At 45.8% G+C, this 15,000-nt stretch overlaps 1 protein-coding gene across 9 annotated transcripts in view; it reads right to left on the bottom strand.

Annotated features, from left to right (window-relative positions):
* dmxl2 (Dmx-like 2) overlaps positions 1-15,000 on the bottom strand; it is a 65,393-nt gene that overhangs the window by 26,333 nt on the left and 24,060 nt on the right. For all 9 annotated transcript variants that reach the window (XR_008301889.1, XR_008301890.1, XM_053234763.1 and 6 more), the window contains exons 11-24: positions 13,178-13,437; positions 12,313-12,955; positions 11,754-11,875; positions 11,492-11,581; positions 11,228-11,339; positions 11,022-11,141; positions 9,531-9,761; positions 7,586-9,193; positions 5,640-5,750; positions 5,355-5,524; positions 4,377-4,474; positions 4,058-4,223; positions 2,906-3,170; positions 1,971-2,644 (exon numbers count right to left, since the gene is read on the bottom strand). Coding sequence is in view for 7 of the 9 variants with exons in the window: in XM_053234763.1 (XP_053090738.1) it covers positions 1,971-2,644; positions 2,906-3,170; positions 4,058-4,223; positions 4,377-4,474; positions 5,355-5,524; positions 5,640-5,750; positions 7,586-9,193; positions 9,531-9,761; positions 11,022-11,141; positions 11,228-11,339; positions 11,492-11,581; positions 11,754-11,875; positions 12,313-12,955; positions 13,178-13,437 (4,670 nt within the window). In the remaining 2 variants the exon portion in view is untranslated. The remainder of the gene's footprint in view (positions 1-1,970; positions 2,645-2,905; positions 3,171-4,057; positions 4,224-4,376; positions 4,475-5,354; positions 5,525-5,639; positions 5,751-7,585; positions 9,194-9,530; positions 9,762-11,021; positions 11,142-11,227; positions 11,340-11,491; positions 11,582-11,753; positions 11,876-12,312; positions 12,956-13,177; positions 13,438-15,000) is intronic.

Genomic DNA, 15,000 nt, shown 5'->3' with positions numbered 1-15,000 from the left:
TCACTCAGCCATGATCTCTTCTTCAGGCTAATGGAGCTAACGTACAGTGGAAGCCTCTAGACAAGCACATCTGTATCACACACACTTCTCTACAAATATGGACAAAATGATCACAGAGCTACAGTCAGTCTTAGACTCAATAAGGGGCGTGGCCTAAAGTTTGAGGGCGGAGTCTAGGTGACTGATGCGAAGTTTCAGTTTGGAGTCATTCTGCTATTTTCTGAAGCGACATCACGAATTTCAGTAACAGCATATCCTGGATTCTGATTGGTCAGAAGGTGTTGATTAGTTTTCTATAACAGCAGCTCTGACAGTAGTAGCAGGTTTATATTAATGCGCTCATCCAAACACGTTACTGTTTCTATAGTAACAGCTCGTTCACAAGTACTTGTACTATCGTTTCTATAGTGACGGCTCGTTCACAGGTACTTGTACTATCGTTTCTATAGTAACAGCTCGTTCACAGGTACTTGTACTATCGTTTCTATAGTAACAGCTCGTTCACAAGTACTTGTACTATCGTTTCTATAGTAACAGCTCGTTCACAGGTACTTGTACTATCGTTTCTATAGTAACAGCTCGTTCACAAGTACTTGTACTATCGTTTCTATAGTAACAGCTCGTTCACAGGTACTTGTACTATCGTTTCTATAGTAACAGCTCGTTCACAAGTACTTGTACTATCGTTTCTATAGTAACAGCTCGTTCACGGGTACTTGTACTATCGTTTCTATAGTAACAGCTCGTTCACAGGTACTTGTACTATCGTTTCTATAGTAACAGCTCATTCACAGGTACTTGTACTATCATTTCTATAGTAACAGCTCGTTCACAAGTACTTGTACTATCGTTTCTATAGTAACAGCTCATTCACAGGTACTTGTACTATCATTTCTATAGTAACAGCTCATTCACAGGTACTTGTACTATCGTTTCTATAGTAACAGCTCATTCACAGGTACTTGTACTATCATTTCTATAGTAACAGCTCATTCACAGGTACTTGTACTATCGTTTCTATAGTAACAGCTCATTCACAGGTACTTGTACGGCGAACGCTAGTCGTTGATCTGTGAAGAGATGTTAATTTAATATTTATGGAAGGAGTCTCCAGTGTCAGCGCTTTGTAACAGAGGTAAAGCTGTAACGTTACAGGACAGAGGAGTTTTTATGCTTCTTCGCGGTTTCTCTGTAAATATTTGTCTTATTAAGAGACAGAAGAAAGAGAGGCGAATGGTGAGGGAACGACTGTTTATAGCTGCTGTAACGTAAGTGACAACAGGAACCGACTTGTAACATTAAATGTAACTATAAACGGATAAAAAGTATGACGTGTCTTTTTCATAAATAAAGAATGTAAATCATTTGGCAAATCTCTGTGGTATAAGAGGAATAAAACACTTGGGGACATGCTGTAATAGGAAAATAATCAGCTTCAGGATGATAGTAACTGATTAACTAATAATAAACAGTAACTGATTATTTTACTATAACGGCACCACACACAGTGGTCTATTCCTGAAGTAAATGACATCACAGAAGTGCAGATGTCCAACATAAACATAAATAATGGAAACTATAATCTAACTATAACTAGGAAAGTGGTGTTAATATAATTTTTTTAAATCAGTAGTTTGAGATTGAGAATAAAAAAGCCGTCACTGGTGCAGTAAATAAATCTGATGATATACTGTACGTAGCTGTAAAGGAATTTTTCAATGAAATTTACACTAAAATGAATTCCTGGAAGTTTGGTGTCCAGTTATTGTAATATTTATGTATAAACTAAGCCTTGTGTTGTTCTGATAAGGCGTCATGGTGAAAGTGAGATAAACCTTGTTCTTTATTTTCCTCGTATCAGGGTGATTTGTTGGTGGTTATCTCTTACACAAAAACGGCTTCAAAACTTCTTTTTTTTTTTTTTAAACTTTATCTACACTGTTATAACGGATTCAGATTTGGTGACTAGCCTTGTAGTTGCAGATGCGGTGCATGGCCTCGATCTCCTTCTCCAGCCAGTTGTAAAGCTGGAAGCGCAGTTTTCCTCCGTCCACCTCGTATCCGGTGGCGAGCGTGCGCAGCTCCGTCATCAGGATCTTCAGACATGCTCGGAACTTCAGCTGCTCGGCGATCACATCCACCTTCCAATCACTCGCTTTCTTCTCCTCTTCTTCTTCCTCCTCTTCCTCCTCCTTCTTTTCCTCCTTCATCATCAGACCCTTCTTATCCTCCTCCTCCTCCTCCTCTTCCTCCTCTTCGTCCTCATCATCTCCCCAGTCCAGCTTCAGCTCATCATCATCGTTCTTCTTCACCGGCTGACTCCAGTCCAGATCAGAGGCCCGGACTCCATTCTGGACGTCGCTGACGTTAGCCGTGGAAGCTCCCTTGCTGAGCGAGGAGGTCTTCTTGGTCACTTTGGGAATTTTGGACAGCACCTCGAGCGCTAGGACCGGGCAGCCCACTTTGAAGTGAGCGTTAGCGGTGGTGAAGAAGAGTTTGCGCTCGATCAGGTTGATCTGATCGGCGCTGCTGTTGCGCTCAGAGCCGTCCGGAGACGCGAAGTGCCTGCGTATGATCAGAGGGTGTGTGCGCAAGTAATTGTAGAAACTGAACACCATCGGGTTGCAGGACTTCACCATCACATCTGAAACACAGTGAAGAAGAGGAGAAATTACACCTAAAAACAAATTTAATAATCTTATACATGAGTAATAAACCACGGTGTGTGACGCTGTTACTGTAAAATAACAAGAGATGGCCATTTATTTTCAGTGTAGCGGAGAATCGCTTTTCTACAGGCTACATGAATAAAATATTCATCAGCCATTTTGATTTAAAAAAAACACCATCAACAACAAATCATGCTTCTGGAATACTCCGTCCTTCCCGTTGCTTAAAGGCTCACCCGGATTCTCGTCATCCTCTTTGGGCGTCTGCTCCAGCAGTGTGTCCAGCGCTCGCGTGTAATCCTTCATGATCCAGAAAGCGATGCTCCTGAGGAACGGATCCGGGTGCATTTTACTGCAAGAGAACTCGGTTCCGTCCCGTTTGCAGCCCAGAACCTTTTCGTATAAGATTCCCTGACAAGTGGACGAGCTCTCGAAGTCGGCCTCGTACAGGCGAGCGATGATCATGGCCAGCTGAATGTCCTCCATCTTCTCCAAACACACCTGCACACAAAATACAATACGTTTATATGTTCAGTGGATACGTAAATTGCGGAGTGTTTCGTGTGAGTTAGATGTACACTATACGGCCAAAAGTATGTGCACCCCTGACCATCACAGCCATATGTACTTGTTGAACATCTCATTCCAGATTTATTCCCCTGTGTTTGCTGTTATAATAAGCTCCACTCTTTTGCGAAGTCTTTCCACTAGATGTTGGAGCGTGGCTGTGGGGATTTGTGTTCATTCAGCTACAAGAGCATTAGTGAGGTCAGGCGCTGATGTTGGGATGTCGAGGAGGTCTGGGGTGCAGTCGGTGTTCCAGTTCATCCCAAAGGTGTTCAGTGGGGTTGAGGTCAGGGCTCTGTGCAGGACACTCGAGTTCTTCCACTCCAACCTTCACACACCATGTCTTCATGGAGCTCGCTTTGTGCACAGGGGCATTGTCATGCTGGAACAGGTTTCAGCCTCTTAGTTCCAGTGAAGGGAAATTTTAATGCTACAGCATACAAAGACATTCTATACAACTGTGTGCTTCTGACTTTCTTTCTTCTTTGGGGACGAACCACATACGGGTGTGATGGTCATGGGGTGCACATACTTTTGGCCATATAGTGTACATGACAGTATTTGGAGTGTTTCATGTAAATTAGATGTACATGATGGTAAAATGGGGCATGTTAATTAGTCTAATAAATTAGATTATATATGAGAATAAATTCAGGTGGGTTGTAGTAACCTTAATGCCCTTGTTTAATAATAAATGAAAAATCGAAAGTATGATTATGATTGGCTCTAATCGCAATAAAGAGTACGATTAGAACAAGTGTATGACCATGTGCATTTTTGTGAGTGTGTGTGTGTGTGTGTATTCCTGAGTGTGTGTGCACCTCGATGGCGTCTTTGAGTGACCCGGCGAGCAGGAAGAAGGCTGCTGACTGCTCGAATCGCTGTTTCCCCAGCAGAGAGAAAGCGTTCTTCAGCGCCGCCTTCCTCCACCGATCCTCACTGAAGTTATGGCTGAAAAACTGCGTCATCTTCTCATCGTGCTGAGACCTGCACAGCACACACACACACACACACACACACACACACACACACACGAGCAAACACACAAGACAACGTGAGGTTATACTGCCAGAGCTGAAAACTGGAACATAGGTGTGATAAATTAACACCTGAGACCCGGCTGTGTATTAATGCAGTCACCTGAACAGGCCCCAGAGCACAGCTTTCTTCTTCATGGCTAAGTAGAAGAGCGCAGCATCGAGGGGGTCGTTATTCCTCTGAAACGCTGCTTTGGCCACCTGAAACACAGACAGAAAAATGAGGAAATACAAATGCACTAATGTTCATCCTGACAGCTGAGAGAAACAGAGAAACACGGCTGAATATGTCTAACATCTGATTCCAAATGCATTCTTAATGTTATTAATATTACAGCACCTGACACCGTCTATACACTATCTAATGTGTGTGCAATGTGTGTTTCAAGTGTGGTGCGTTCAAGGTGTGTTGTAGGTTTGTTCCAGTTGTGTTCATGATGTGTTAAAAAGTGCATTTCAGGTGTGTTTCAAAGTGTGTTCTATTTATGTTAAAAGTGTGTTGAAAATGTTCTCCAGATGAGGAGTGTTCCACGTGTGTCGAAGGTGTGTTCCAGATGTGTCGAAGGTGTGTTCCAGATGTGTCGAAGGTGTGTTCCACGTGTGTCGAAGGTGTGTTCCAGATGTGTCGAAGGTGTGTTCCAGATGTGTCGAAGGTGTGTTCCAGATGTGTCGAAGGTGTGTTTCAGATTTGGCGTGTTCCAGATGTGTTGAAGGTGAATTCAAAGTGTATTCCAGGTGTGTCCTTGGAGTGTTCAAAGCGTGTGTAATGTATGGTATTATCAAGGTGTATTGTCTACGTGTGGTGTGTTGAAAGTGAATTTCAGGTGCGTTCAAGGTGTGTCCCAGATGAGTTCCAAGTGTGTTGTGCTCAAGATGAGTTTCAGGTGTGTTCCAAGTGTGTTCATTGTGCGGTTTAAGTGTGTTCAAGATGAGTTTCAGGTGTGATCCAGTGGTGTTCAAAGTGTGCTGTGGGTGTGTTGCAGGTGTGCTAAAGGATTTTTCAGGTGTGGTGTTTTGAAAGTGCGTTTCAGGTGCGTTCACTCTGTGTGTGTGTGTGTGTGTGTGTGTGTGCGCGAGTCACCTTCTCCACCATGCGTCTGAGTGTGTTGATGTTTCGGATCCACCAGCCGACACCGACAGCGCGAAGCTCGGACCACTGCAGGTCTCCTCTCTGCATGGCTGGGATCATGTTCAACATCTCCTCCTCAGCCTCGGAGTGAAATGCCCATGCAAAGTGACACGTAGATACACCTACACACACACACACACACACACACACACACACACACACACACACACACACACACCTGGTTAGCAGGAAGTAAGAGTGTTTTGGTGTATAAGTGTGACAGGATGAGTGTGTTACCTTGGTGCAGCAGTTGCATGCGGTACAGAGGAGGAAGTGATGTAAGCAGACAGGTGTGTAAACGCATCGCCAGCAGGTACCTGAGACCGCACTCATCCAGAGCCTCACCACCTGGACAACACACACACACACACACACACACACACACACACACACAAGCAACAAAGACAGGAGAGCACAGTGAGTAAACATACTGTTGTAACACAAACACTCACACACATGGCTGATTGCGTTTAATGAAGGCCCCTGCATCATGTGAATGGAAACACACACACACACACGTCCCTGAACCTCTCTGATGTCCTGATGTCTGCTTACTCTGAGTCTGGAACGTTCTGCTCACATCTCACCTTCTCTACAAGACTAAATAAACACCAGCTGATCTGCTGCAGTGTAGGTACGAGGGGAGAGCGTGATAATCACCATGTTTAATTAGTCTAGTGTTGGACATTAAGGCCGTTTAAGGAGATATGTTAATCACACTCTATGTTATTTATTTTTATATGTGTGTGTGTGTGTGTGTGTGTGTGTGTGTGAGAGAGAGAGAGAGAGAGAGAGAGAGAGGATGTAGAGAGTGGTGAAGGATATAGGGAGAAAGATGAAGGATATACAGAGAGTGGTGAAGGGTGTAGGGAGCATGGTGTAGGGAGAGTGGTGAAGGGTGTAGGGAGCATGGTGTAGGGAGAGTAGTGAAGGGTGTAGGGAGAATTATGAAGGCTACAGGGAAAATGGTGAAGGGTGTAGGGTGAAGGGTGTAGGGAGAGTAGTGAAGGGTGAAGGGTGTAGGGAGAGTAGTGAAGGGTGAAGGGTGAAGGGAGAGTAGTGAAGGGTGTAGGGAGAATGGTGAAGGGTGTAGGGTGTAGGGAGAGCAGTGAAGGGTGAAGGGAGAGTAGTGAAGGGTGAAGGGTGAAGGGAGAGTAGTGAAGGGTGAAGGGTGAAGGGTGTAGGGAGAGTAGTGAAGGGTGTAGGAAGAGTAGTGAAGGGTGAAGGGTGTAGGGAGAGTGGTGAAGGGTGAAGGGAGAGTAGTGAAGGGAGAGTAGTGAAGGGTGAAGGGAGAGTAGTGAAGGGAGAGTGGTGAAGGGTGAAGGGAGAGTAGTGAAGGGAGAGTAGTGAAGGGTGAAGGGTGAAGGGAGAGTAGTGAAGGGTGAAGGGAGAGTAGTGAAGGGTGTAGGGAGAGTGGTGAAGGGTGAAGGGTGTAGGGAGAGTGGTGAAGGGTGAAGGGTGTAGGGAGAGTGGTGAAGGGTGAAGGGAGTAGGGAGAGTGGTGAAGGGTGAAGGGAGAGTAGTGAAGGGAGAGTAGTGAAGGGTGAAGGGTGAAGGGAGAGTAGTGAAGGGTGTAGGGAGAGTGGTGAAGGGTGAAGGGTGTAGGGAGAGTAGTGAAGGGTGAAGGGAGAGTAGTGAAGGGAGAGTAGTGAAGGGTGAAGGGTGAAGGGAGAGTAGTGAAGGGTGTAGGGAGAGTGGTGAAGGGTGAAGGGTGAAGGGTATAGGGAGAGTGGTGAAGGGTGTAGGGAGAGTAGTGAAGGGTGAAGGGTGTAGGGAGAGTGGTGAAGGGTGAAGGGTGTAGGGAGAGTGGTGAAGGGTGAAGGGTGTAGGGAGAGTGGTGAAGGGTGAAGGGTGTAGGGAGAATGGTGAAGGGTGTAGGGAGAGTAGTGAAGGGTGAAGGGTGTAGGGAAAGTGGTGAAGGGTGAAGGGTGTAGGGAGAGTGGTGAAGGGTGAAGGGTGTAGGGAGAGTAGTGAATGGTGAAGGGTATAGGGAGAGTGGTGAAGGGTGTAGGGAGAGTGGTGAAGGGTGTAGGGTGTAGGGAGAGTGGTGAAGGGTGAAGGGTGTAGGGAGAGTGGTGAAGGGTGTAGGGAGAGTGGTGAAGGGTGAAGGGTGTAGGGAGAGTGGTGAAGGGTGTAGGGAGAGTGGTGAAGGGTGTAGGGTGTAGGGAGCATGGAGAATCTCACCTCTGTACTGTTTATCAGTGGCTCTGCCCACCTCGGCACTGGTGGTTGCCACGGTATCAGCGAGCGCAACCAGGAACATCTGCTCGAGGCGGGTGAGTCCAGGCAGGCTGGAGTGCATCAGGTGAGAGGAGAGCACCTGAGCATGTTCAGGTCCGAAACAGGTAGGGCCGTAATGCGACAGGTCAATCACACGAGTCTTCTTCTCCTTCTTCTCCGCCTTGTCCGCCCACGCGAAGCTCGCAAAGTCATCAGTGTTTACCGTGGGGTCCTGGAAGAGCTCAGCGTACTGATCCTCCGAGGACTTCTGCGTCTCCCGCTCCTGATATATGACGTCATCGGCTAATTTGTTTCTGTAAGACGTGTCGAGGTCGGCCGAGAGCAAGGCGTACAGCGGGAGAGGAGGGATGGAGTTGATTTCCGTGTAATCGCGCCCACCGTCTCTCCCAGCGACGATCGTGTCCTTGCCGGTGCTTCCTGTGACGCTGATGGTGCGAGACAGGTGTCGTCTGGCTCCGCCCTCTCCTGCCACAGCGTCTCTAACCACAGCAACCTCGCCAGCGATACACTTGACCAGGTGAGACAGGATGGCCTTCGCACGTCTCACCTTCCCTAAATCCATCAGCTCTAACAGCTGGGTGGGGTGGTACTGAGGAAGAGTGGGGGACAGCGAATGCGCCGCTTCAAAAAGTCCGCCATCTTGGATTACGGCAGGAACTCGGATCACGTCGTCTGTCATCTCAATTGCGCTTTTTTTCACCATGAAAGCTTCATCGTTGTCCTCAGAGTCGCTGGGCTTCTTATCCTGGTACCACTGAGCGTAGACGTGCATCTCGCAGTCCATCCCGATCACCAGGATTCCGTCTCGGACCCAAGAAAGAGAAACGGGAAGAGACGGCGTCCCGTCCACGGAGGAAACCAGATCGACGGAGCGCAGCAGAACCCAGCGAGAGCGGACGCCCTGCTTAACGCTGCCCCCTAGAGGCAGAGTGACGACGGCCATGCCATCTTTCCCTCCGGTTTGCTCGGCGACGATGCCCGAGATCCGTCCGTACATTAGAATGCTGGATCCCACTCCGACGGTGAGGATGTGTGATCCGTCTTCTTTCGAGAGCCAATCCAGGTGAACGAAGTGTTTAATATTAGGGTTCTGTTTTCTAACAAACAGATCAGACTTGCTATAAACCACCAAGTTGCTGTCCACGCTGATTCTGGGGTCCAAACCACTGACAGGTTTCCCAAAGTCATCCAGATGGATAGTTTGCTCCAGAACCCACTCGGACCCACCTGTGGATTCACACTCGAAGATGGAGACATGCATGGAGAAGTCTTTAGAGCTCGAGCTGTGCTCAGTAGGGACTAACTGTTTGAACGCAACAGCGAGGCGGCCAGTGTAGGAGCAGCTGACGGCGACGGGGCGACCTGAAACGGTCAGGGCGCTGTTGTTGTCCTCCGCCTCGTTCAGGAGGCACCACGGCTCCCAGCGGTATGAGGGAGAATCTTCAGAATCCACGCCACATCTCCAAAACCTAACCCTTCCATCTGAACATGCTGTCACGATCAGATACGGAGCTAAACACACCGGGTAAATGGAGGAAGAGCTCAAGTGACCTGGAGGAAAAAAAAAAAAAAAAAGACTTACGCTGAACTCTTGTAGATTTGTGTTTTGTGAAATTCTGTCATAAATAATTTTCTCATACATGAAGTCAATTACATTATATAATATTCAATAAGCCAGAATTTGAAGATACCTCGTGAATTCAAATCTGCTCGTACTTTATATATCGTATTGTCTTTTACTCTGTCAGTATGTATAAAAATATAGAAATCAATTTGTTTGTATACTTATTTATTTAAAGTACAGAGTACTTTATTATTTATTGTGGCGTTATTATAATACGTTGTTGTTTCTACAGTAACAGCTGATTGGCAGGGATTCACAGGGTACCTGCAGACGGTGTTGCGCGGATCACCTCCACCCCCAGGGGGAGCTCCAGTCTGTGGCTGTAGACGAGGGTGGAGCTGAGGATCAGTTTGCTGGCGGACTGCAGGTTAGCCGAGGAAGACGAGCGAGGAAGAGGGCTCTGACCCGGTGTCGACTCAGGAGACGAGTCAGCGTTAGTGAGCATGTGTGGAACCGTCAGCTGGTTCTGGTAGGGCTGATCCCGTGGAGTGTCATCTGCAGAAAAGGTCATTTTAAATAGGACACATTTTACCAAAAATAAAAAGACAAAAATAACATGACATTCCTGTAAAATTGATCTTGTACTTTGTATAAAACTATGTACAAAAATAATTAAAATAATATAGCCACAAGCAGCAATCTAAAGGGGTCCAAGCACCTTTCACAAATCGCACACCACCAGTGGACAGGTCTTGTTAAGTTACACAGAACAATTTAGAAACCACAGATGAACATACCTGATCTGCTGATTGGCTGAGGGTTAGGGTTAGGGTTTAGGGTTAGGGTTAGAGTTAGTCAACATTAGAAATATGCTTTCAGATACACAATGAAGCAGTACATCAAATTTCGGTTTGATTAGACAATTCCTACTTGAAAATAACCCCATCATCTTTACATTACCACACCACTAACTTTGTAGACATTCATGTAATCAATCATGAGTTTCAGCTCTATGAGGAAATTAAGCTCCACCCACAAGAACTGACTGACATTTGGAGGCCATATTATTTAAAAACTTTAAACCTTATTTAAAAAGTTTTTGATAATCATGGTTATAAACAGCCACAAATGTTTATGTTAAGTCTAAAAATGTATGTAGGACGTTTATGGAAAATGTGTTTAACATGTACTGGTACTAAATTACGAGTTTCTCCTATTTACAACAGCATCATTCTCATAATCACTGTATTTTGATTTGGATCTCTGGACATCTTGTTTAAAGAACTGACTCAAACTATAACTGGATTTTGAATTTTATAAGTCAATGTCTCTTAAAGAACTGACTTGTCCATTTGACTGGATCTCTGGAAGTCCTACATAAAGAACAGAGTCACGCTTATAAAGAAACAAGTCACGTGTTTAATTAGATATTTGGACTTTTATAAAGAGCAGTGACAGTCTTCTGATTGGATCTTTTGATCTAGATCTGATCAAGATGCTTTCGATTAGACTGCTGGACATCCAGCCACGCTTTTGATTGGACTTCTGAACATCAAGTTACGCTTTGATTAGATCTCGGGAAATCTCGTATAAAGAATGGAGTCACACTTTTGATTAGATGTCTGGACGTCTCGTATAAAGAACAGAGTCATGCTTTTAATCGGACTTCCAGACGTCTAATATAAAGAGCTGAGTCACTTGCTTGATTGGACAGATAGACGTCTCATATAGACCCGAGTCATGCTTTTCATTGGTTCTTTGTGTGTGTGTGTGTGTGTGTGTGTGTGTGTGTGTGTGTGTGTAAAATCCACTCACCCACACACGCGTGCACAGATTTCAGATGAAGATGCCACATCTGCAGCACAGAGTTTCTGTTCTCGTCTTTCTCGATCACGACCAAGAAAAACTTCTCAGAAAATGGAGGTGGCTGAAACTCTGTCAGAGGAGAACAAGAGTTAAAAAAAAGCGGAGGAAAGATGGAGAGGAAGAGGAGGAAGAGGAGGAGGAGGAGGAGTGTGTACCATCAGCTGAAGGGAAGTCAGCAGTGTTTATGTCGGTGATGTCATCGTGAGGTTTATATCCTAAGATAAAATCCTCCTGAAAGACGTGGAGCAGCTGTGTGTTCGAGCCACACTGCAGAGAGAACACACACACACACACACACACACACACACACACACACACACACACACACACACACGCAGACGCTTTGGCAACACTGTATTATATACAATCGTGATAATAATGCTCCTTTAAGTTATAGGCCACACACACACACACGTTACCTGGTTAGTAATTATGTCCAGTTCGATGATGCAGCCTGGCCGAGCAGTGGACTGCTGACTCACGATGTTGAAGACCTCACCCACTAATTTCTACACACACACACACACACACACACACACACACACACAAAACCAGTAAAGGACCAGGTCAGGTAATGTAACAACTTTGGGAATAGGGTAATAAAATATATACAGGTAAATAATATTCAAGTTCAACAGTTCAGAAGTTATTGTTAATAATAATAATAATAATAATATTCACAGAGGTCTCAGGGTCGGACAGTTCGTCCAGCAGTTTCCTGGCATCCACGACGGCTTGATAGAGACGCAGGTTCTTCCCATCCGATGCCACAAAACATGCACTTGCAGAGTTACAGTATGTTCCTGATACACACAGAGAAAAAAGACAGATTGTTTAACCACAACAAATTAAAGCCCCAGAAAATATTGTATCATTTGCGCTGTGGGTTCTGTATTATTCACCTGTCATGCTGCTAATAAGTCATTTATTACACTTAATTAACATATTAGTCAACTATTAGTTGTAAGTTTAGTTTCTAATGAGTAACAGAGTAAGTGTTTAGCAACGAATCTTTGTACCTTTAAAAAAAAAAAAAACGCTTTCTTGGAATTTTTACCATGAAATAATTTCACTGTTAAATTCTGGATTGTGATTGGTCAGAAGGCGTTGATTAATTTTCTGTAACAGCAGCTCTGACAGTAGTGCAGCTACAAATCACAGGTTTCTATGATATTAAATGTAACTATAAACAGATAAAAATCAGTTTTTAGTGAAGTAGCCTTTATATACGTTCCCTCACCGAGTACAGAGCTGGGGATAAGCGTGGGCAGCCAGGCGACGTTGGAGAAGGCGGCGGTGTGCAGGGAGTTGATGCGTGCGATTTCGGACACGCCCCCCGTGCAGGACAGCGGCCCGATGTGGTCGACGCGCCACAGTATCAGCTCGCTGTAAATGGCGTTGGGGTCATGGAAGGTCCGAGTCGCCGCGTTGCTGCCCATCTCCTTCGGAGTGAGGCCTCTGGATGGACGCAGGGGGCGGGATGGAGCGCCCTGTGGGTCGTCCTGTCCAGAGGGCGGAGTCAAAACGGCATTGTGATGTGATGAGGTCAGTAGGAGGGGCAGGACAGTGTGGCACGCGAGGTCGTTGAGATGGAAACGGTGGCCGCAGTAACGGAACTTGTGCGAAACCGTGAGCACGTTGGAGAAAGCGGACTTCTCTGCGAACGTCACGGCCCACTGATTCAGAGAGCCGTCCACGTGCTTCGACACCATCATGACGGCCGGGCCAATCACGGTGCCCAGAGACGCGCACTTCCTGTCCAGCTCCACAGAGACCTCGCCGCCCCGCTCGGGGAAAGTGCAAGCGTACATCATGATGTTCTTACTCAGAGAGTTAGCATCGCCGGTGGGGAACGCTACGGGGATCCGCGAGGAGAACGCCACCTGGGACACAAGACAGAATAATTACTTTGAAATGATCGTTTATATAATTAAAGTTAAATATGCAGCTCTGATATATCTACCATAATGCTGTAACCTTTACTAATAATATTTACTATTCCTCTTTAATGATGTTTATACAGTAGACGTGCTACTCCAGTATTTACGGTAGTTTGTTCAATAGATAGTGTTTTATTTACAGCAGGATAAAGCAGAGGCGCTGACCTGGACCTGGCGGAAGATTCCGGGGATATACTCGTCCAGGTACTTGATGTGCCAGACGAGGAAGGATCCGTCGACCGGGTGGATGGTGAAGAGCATGTCGGGGCTCCGGTTCCACTCCAGAGTGAGGGACTCCAGCTTGCGCTCCAGGAGGACGGACGGAGGAGGGAGACTGCTGCTGGAGCCGGGAGACGACGCCTTCGTACTGCCCTCCTGCTCTCCTTCATCATGCTCTGATGCTTTGTCTGACATCTCATCCAGATCTACAGCACCACACACACACACACACACACACACACACACACACACACACACACAGTTTATAAGCTTACAGATTGGCTAAGTTAAATATCTCCCATATTAGGCTAGTTTGCTTTTAGAACAGTTACGTGATAGATGTGTTACTAAAGTGTTTACCTTAGCGTGCTCATTGGGTAACATTTTAATGGTAGACATGTTATTCCACTATTTACGGTAGTTTGTCCATTAGACAGTGGTGTGCTACTGCAGTATTTACGGTAGTTTGTCCATTAGACAGTGGTGTGCTACTGCAGTATTTACGGTAGTTTGTCCATTAGACAGTGGTGTGCTACTGCGGTATTTACGGTAGTTTGTCCATTAGACCGTGGTGTGCTACTGCGGTATTTACGGTAGTTTGTCCATTAGACAGTGGTGTGCTACTGCAGTATTTACGGTAGTTTGTCCATTAGACAGTGGTGTGCTACTGCAGTATTTACGGTAGTTTGTCCATTAGACAGTGGTGTGCTACTGCAGTATTTACGGTAGTTTGTCCATTAGACAGTGGTGTGCTACCGCGGTATTTAGGGTAGTTTGTCCATTAGACAGTGGTGTGCTACTGCAGTATTTACGGTAGTTTGTCCATTAGACAGTGGTGTGCTACTGCAGTATTTACGGTAGTTTGTCCATTAGACAGTGGTGTGCTACCGCGGTATTTACGGTAGTTTGTCCATTAGACAGTGGTGTGCTACTGCAGTATTTAGGGTAGTTTGTCCGTTAGACAGTGGTGTGCTACTGCGGTATTTACGGTAGTTTGTCCATTAGACAGTGGTGTGCTACTGCAGTATTTATGGTAGTTTGTCCGTTAGACAGTGGTGTGCTACTGCGGTATTTACGGTAGTTTGTCCATTAGACCGTGGTGTGCTACTGCGGTATTTACGGTAGTTTGTCCATTAGACAGTGGTGTGCTACCGCGGTATTTACGGTAGTTTGTCCATTAGACAGTGGTGTGCTACTGCAGTATTTACGGTAGTTTGTCCATTAGACAGTGGTGTGCTACTGCAGTATTTACGGTAGTTTGTCCATTAGACAGTGGTGTGCTACTGCAGTATTTACGGTAGTTTGTCCATTAGACAGTGGTGTGCTACTGCAGTATTTACGGTAGTTTGTCCATTAGACAGTGGTGTGCTACCGCGGTATTTACGGTAGTTTGTCCATTAGACAGTGGTGTGCTACTGCAGTATTTACGGTAGTTTGTCCATTAGACAGTGGTGTGCTACTGCGGTATTTACGGTAGTTTGTCCATTAGACAGTGGTGTGCTACTGCAGTATTTACGGTAGTTTGTCCATTAGACAGTGGTGTGCTACTGCAGTATTTATGGTAGTTTGTCCGTTAGACAGTGGTGTGCTACTGCGGTATTTACGGTAGTTTGTCCATTGGACCGTGGTGTGCTACTGCGGTATTTACGGTAGTTTGTCCATTAGACAGTGGTGTGCTACTGCGGTATTTACGGTAGTTTGTCCATTAGACAGTGGTGTGCTACTGCAGTATTTATGGTAGTTTGTCCATTAGACAGTGGTGTGCTACT

Source organism: Pangasianodon hypophthalmus, chromosome 6 (genome assembly GCF_027358585.1).
Source record: "Pangasianodon hypophthalmus isolate fPanHyp1 chromosome 6, fPanHyp1.pri, whole genome shotgun sequence".
Classification (NCBI taxonomy): domain Eukaryota; kingdom Metazoa; phylum Chordata; class Actinopteri; order Siluriformes; family Pangasiidae; genus Pangasianodon; species Pangasianodon hypophthalmus.
This window is presented reverse-complemented; position numbering and strand designations above follow the sequence as displayed.